General features: G+C 56.7%; 1 protein-coding gene across 8 annotated transcripts in view; it reads right to left on the bottom strand.

The window, feature by feature from the left end:
• The window catches only part of Ntng2 (netrin G2), a 71243-nt gene extending 65564 nt beyond the window's left edge, over window positions 1-5679 (bottom strand). Inside the window, exons 1-4 of one of the 8 annotated variants that reach the window (XM_008843966.1) lie at window positions 5547-5568; window positions 4883-5009; window positions 1450-1581; window positions 505-1203 (exon numbers count right to left, since the gene is read on the bottom strand). In XM_008843966.1, coding sequence (XP_008842188.1) covers window positions 505-717 — 213 coding nt within the window. In that variant the 5' untranslated portion in view covers window positions 718-1203; window positions 1450-1581; window positions 4883-5009; window positions 5547-5568. The other 7 variants (XM_029568760.1, XM_008843969.3, XM_008843971.3 and 4 more) reach the window with 7 other exon arrangements.
• Window positions 5680-6000: the final 321 nt, after the last annotated feature.

The following is a 6000-nucleotide window of genomic DNA, read 5'->3' on the forward strand; positions in this document are numbered from 1 at the left end:
GATTCCCCTTCCTCCTTGAGGAATCCCCTCCAAGCTTCCCAGCTTTCCTTCTGCAAAGTGCCTGCTCAGTGCTTGTTGAGTGCTGGGAGGTATTCTGATGCTGTATGCTAGAATGGACAGAGCAGGCTGGGATGTATCATGATGCTGTGTGCTAGAATGGACAGAGCAGGCTGGGAGGGTTCTGACAGGAGTGAACTGATCCATGGTGGAGGGTACCCTTACTTCCTCCAAAGGAGGGCAGGAACTGTGAATACTGTGCTCTTCTGGATGGGAAACCACCCCAAAGTTAACTGGTCAAGATCACCTCTACCCACAAAATGTCACATGACCCCCAGTGTCCTCAGGGCAGCCTATTTATGGCACCTTTCCATGGCTGGACCAAAACCTTGGAGTTGGTCTTGCTTCTGGGCCCTCTGGTTCTGCTAAGCCACCCTGAGGGTTTGTCTCAGGACCCACCCCCTAGCTCCACCAGTAACAGACCAGCAGTGGGTGGGGCTGACTTACATGGGAGCAGAACCTCTCAGGGGGGTCTCCGCACGTGATGCCAGAGGGCTCCACCTTCACCTTGACGTAGTCCTTCAGGCGCATCACCTTGGGCTGGCAGGCATAGAACTCCCAAGTGGGGCCCTCATCCGTGGTCACCCAGGATTTGCAGATGTCATAGTCCCCAGAGACCAGCGGGAGGCAGTGCAGGAGGAGGGCCAGCAGGTGCAGCATGACTGAAAGTGCACAGGGGTGGGGCCCACAGGGGCCCTGGTGAGGTGCCGGTGGAGTCAGGGGGGACTCGGGGCCTCAGCATGGAAATGCCACATCTACCAGGTGGTGGCGGCTGGGATGTCTCAGAGACCCCAGCACTGCAGGTTTGCCCAGCGGCGAGGAGTTTGTGTTTTCCCAATGGCCGATATGGAAAAATCCAGAGCCAGCGTTTCTCAGACTGCTGATGGGCAGATCAAAAAGTTGCCTGTAACTTCTTGTCCTCCTAACCTTGGCGTTTTACACCTCTCCCGGAGGTGAAGCTGATCAAATCGGGCAGACTCTCAAATTGTGATGGTGGATGGAAATGGGATAAGGAAGAAATCCGCAGGGATCCGGCATGGGGCTGGATCAGATTGCTTTTAATTTCTGTCCTTCCAATCAATCCAGGTCTTTCAAGGGCCCATAATGTGTGATGTGCTCAACACGACTGTGTAACTGCCCTCTGGCCTGCATGGTGAAGATAAAATAAAATCAGGAGGTGTACATGTTATAGCGGGGAAACGCATTCCCTCTTTGGGACTGGACTTGGCATCTCAGACCAATAAAAGAGATTTCTTTTCATATGGGCTGAAAGTGACAGCGACTGTGTGACTAGACTGGAAAAAATTTAAAAGCCACTGAGGTGTTGACTGGGGAGGCCACTTGCTTCTGCTCTGGTGGGGACAGGCACTAACGGGGGAGGTGGCAGCTGACCTTGGTTAGTCACCATCAGCCACTTATTGTGATGCTCCTGAGACTTTGGCTCTCACACCATCAGGTACCTGGGGTCTGGCTTGTCTTTCATTGTACAGGGAGGAGAGAGACCGTGCTCATTAGCAACAGCACCTGCAACAAATTAAAAGGGAGGCATTAGAGAGTATAGAAACAAAAGCTCTCTGACAAAATGTGTAAAAAAAAAAAAAAAGCAAAAAAAAAGAAGTTGCATTAGCAAAGTCTCCAGAGAAAATTGGCTTATTTTTATTAATATCAGAGTTGCGCATTTAAAGATGGGCATATTCTTAAAAAGGTGGCGTGCTTCCTCATCCTTTATGGGACTGTTTGTTCAATGAAAATGCCCCTGCTTGAGGGTCAGGGACTCTTTAAGCATCCCTGAGTCACTGATTAATGGTTGCTTTAAAACATCATGCCCAACCAGTCAAAATGTCAAAGTTGTAAAAGGAGGAAACCCTCCTCACAGCAATGGGGAGGGCCCTGTGTGGGCCACCAGCAAACTCCTCCCTAGTCATGAGCCCACTAGGAGACAATGAATTTAATGTTCTTAAACAACGAGAAGTTAGGATCACAGGAGAGCCTTCCACAGGAGTCAAGGTGTCCTGTTGTATTAGGTTTTCTGAGCGAGGCCAACATTCTGGTCATTTTCGGAGGATAAAGTCTATTGCTTTATTAGTTTAAGCCTGTGGTGATTATTTAAGAGCCCAAATAGCTGTAACTAATAGGACTATTGCATTGAAAAGCACATGACTCTTAGATAGTGGCGTGCTCCCAGGCACTTGCCACATCACTGACGAATTTGAGTCCTGCGGGTGTGGGATCCCAGCCAAAAGCACTGGCCAATAGGGCAAAGGTTACTGTGATGAGTTATAGCAAGAAAATGTTGTTTTATTAATTATTCTGGTTATAATGCCTAGGGTCGTTGCATTCTAATTCCCCAAACTGACGGTGGCTTCTCACTTGCTGTCCTTGTCAGCCACTGTATATAGAAGGTCCCTGGGGAATTAACTGTGTTTGCATGAAACCTTACCACCCAGACACAAACATGCCCCTGCCCCAAATGACAAGTGGAAAGAAAGGACACTACCACCCAGTCTGGCTACTGAGCTCCTTGCTCAGGGAGAAGCCCCCAGCCAGCCACCCCTCCGCTCTAGGCTGCAATGGGGCCTCCTCCTTCTACATTATGTGCTCCTCTCCCCTCCCTTGGAATGAAGGACTCAACACAGATGAAGGAGGATCCAACCAGACCACATTTTCACACCTCACCTCTAACTGCTTAAAGAGAAACCTGTTCTAGAGTCTGCCTGGCCTTGAATATGCTCCATGCTAGAAAACTCTCAGAACGTGCCCAGTGTCTATTTTTACAACCTGAGAAAAATGTAGTAAAAATAAAATAACAGGGCCCAGCAAAGGTTTGGATGTTTCCATCCAAGCTCTGAGCTGCCCAGAAAACAGCATGCCCCTAATTAATTCTTCCAGCAGCCCGATTCCCGACTGTTCACTAACAGGTAGGGAGCTCCTCAAGGCTGGGGACAACCAGAGCACCGGGTTGTGGCTCTCAAGGAGGTTTCATCTACAGGAGCTGGGACCAGGCTGGACCCTGGTCCAGGTGAGAGAGCTGGAGCCCCAGTGAGCAGTAAGCGGTGCAACTCGCAGATCTATTAATTGCCTTGCAGTTTTGTTGGCTTAAGCGCCACGCATTCCCTAGAAAATGAGGGTGGGGGGAAACAAAATCTGCCAGGGGAAAATGTGTTTACAACCAGTCAATCAATTGGGCGTTGTTGGCATCGAAGAGGAACTGTGAGCTCAGCACTCGAATACTGCAGTTGATTTTTGCCAAAAAGAAATAAGGGGAGGGGGTAGGCAAGGGTCCCCGGAAAAAAATGATGTGGATAGCAGGGAGCGAGGAAGCGGGCAGGAGAGATTTCAGAGTAAGAGGTTTGCATCCTAGTGGATGGTTCTCTCCTTGGAAATAAATCTCCACCTGATATTATTAAGAAACTGCATCGCCAGAAACAAATGCAATCAATGCGTTTTATTTTCTTTTAAGAGTCCTCAGGAACCGAGGGGGGTTGATAGCCTGGGTATTAAAACCTGAAAATTAGATTTTATCAGGATTTCTGAACTCAGATTTCTCTGTCTTATTGAATTAGCGCCTCTCGGAGCTGGCCGTGCAGCCAGCAGGCTCCTGCCGGAATCTCGGGCTACGCGCCCTTCTCAAGGGAAACTTGCCTCTGCGGTCGCGGGGTCCCTGGGGATCCCGGGGGTTGGGGTGTGTACAGGGAGGGGTCGGGGACTGGGGGGCAGTCTACCTGGAGGGCTCTAGTCCCATCTGTGCGGGACAGAGGGCAGAAGGGAGCGGTGGGAGAGGTGACCCACAAAGAAAGGGGAGCCCCAAGGGTGGGGGGTTACCTTCCCACCTCCCAGCTCTCGCCGCTCCCAGGGTGGGCGTCTGGGTTCGGATGTCCCGGTGCGCCCCCTGCCCCAGACCTCGGGTTCCTCCCTGACTCCCTCTCCGCGGCTGGGGAGCCCGGGAAAGTTGGACTCTTGGGGGGCGGGGCACGAGCACCCGGCTCTGCTCCTGGGTGGCTGGGGAGGCCGCGGGTCTGTCTCCGAGTTCGGGTGGGGCTAGCTTGGGACCCGCAGACGCCGGGGAGAGAGTCCGGCTCCAGTCGGCACTGAGCTGGGGGGCCCGGCAGGCAGCGGCGAGCACTGCACCCGGAGCAGCTGGGCAAACCCGCCGCTGCCTTTTGCCTCTCCGAAGTTGCGTGCAAACCACGGGCGCAGTTAACAATCACGCCTTTAATAAAGGCCGGGCCGGCATCTAGGATGGCCCCTCATTTGACATCGCCTCCCTTAATGAAAAGACACTGCGCAAAGCTCGGGAGAACTGCCAGCATCCTTTTCCCCCCAGGCGCCGCTGCTCTGCAGGGACCCTGTCGCCGCCCCCTCGGCCCCCAGCCCCAGCCCAGACCCGCAACTTACTCGGGAGCCGAGGGACCCGGGAGCCCATGATGCTCTTCCCGCCTTCGAGCTGCCTGTGCTCCCCCTAGCTCCAGTTCGAGTCCCCACGGTGATGGAGCTGTGCACCCCTCTCACCCCCCAATCCTTCACCTTCCATCCCCTCCACAGGGCGGAAAGAAGTTTCTAGCCAGGCTGGCCAAGAGTTCTCCGTGCGCCTGCAGAGATCGCAGAGCACGGGCTGGGGTGGCTCTGGATGGCGGAGACTTAAATCAGGGCGGGGGAGCGGCGCCGGAGAGGGCGAAATTCGTCTTCATAAACACATGTAAGCAAGCATTCTTGCAGCGGTCCATCCCCACCCCACACGCGCGCACAGGATGGAAAAAGACCGGCTGGAGGGCGGGGGACAAGCTCACTCCCTTCAGATGTTGCACGGGCGCGCACACACACACACCCCTCTCCTGCGACTCCAGTCCTCCGCTCGAAGCAGCCGCCACCAAATAACTTTTGCATCCGAGCCTCTGCTGGGCTGCCCGGAGGAGCTCCCGGACCCGGAGAGAGCTTGCACGGTCACCGAAGCCCTTTCAAAACGAAAGCATCCTGGGCAAGCTGCAGCGCCTCTGTCCCCGCCCGCCGCCCGGGCTCTGAGCGCCCGCCTTACCCAGGCTCGGAGCAGCTTCCCGGAGCCAGACCCGCGAGGTTAGGGGAACCGCCACCCTCTGGGCTGCGACCCGGGCTCCCGCCCCGCGCCGCGGCCGTGGTGGCAGCAGTCAGATCGGGACTGGGGAGCCCTCGGACCTCCCGGGAGCACGCCCGCAGCGGTCCCGGAGACGCGGGCCCGGGGAGGGGGCCGCCCGCGCTGCCCGCATCGCCCGCCCGGGCCGAGCAGGAGGTCGCTGCTAACAAGTGCAAACTTTTGGGGCCCCCTAGGTGGCAACGGGGGGACCCGCGCGCACGCGTCGCGCAGCCCCCGGCCCTGGTGGGCTTCGCGGCGGCTGGTCCAGGCGCCGGAGCATCCCCCCCGGGGCGCGGCGCCGGCCAGATGGCGGGGAGCCTCACCGCCCCCTGCACTCAGCTCCAAGTTAATGCCGAGGCTAAATCCTCCTGCCAGCACTCACGGTCACCATCGGGGCTTTTATCTCCCGGTCTGATCCGGGCTGCGTAACTTCCTCTGTGTGGCTTTAACACACCATCCCACCACGGAGCAACGGTCTTCTTAAAGGTGCAGGAAGGAAATACTGCGAGGCTCCGGGGACGAGCCTCGGCCCGGGGAGGGGCGCGGCGAGCAGGGGCGTCCGGGCGGGCCGGTGGCCAGGGTGGCCCCAGCAGGCGGCCGCCGGAGCGAGCCTGCTGTAGGGGGTCGCTGCCTACACATCGCCTCGCGGCCTGGGGGCCAGCGGGTCCCTGAGCACCGAGCGCATCTTCAGCCGGCTCGGGTCAGGCACCGCGGGGGATGCAGCTCCCTTTTCCAAACTGGGGAACCTGACGGTGTGCCAGCACCCAGGGGCGTGGGGACTGCCCCATTGGCACCAGGGAGGGGCCCAAGTGAGTCAGCCCCCAACCCCCCACAGC

The sequence above is a fragment of the Nannospalax galili genome, unplaced genomic scaffold (genome assembly GCF_000622305.1).
Source record: "Nannospalax galili isolate Female #2095 unplaced genomic scaffold, S.galili_v1.0 scaffold300, whole genome shotgun sequence".
Taxonomy (NCBI): Eukaryota; Metazoa; Chordata; class Mammalia; order Rodentia; family Spalacidae; genus Nannospalax; species Nannospalax galili.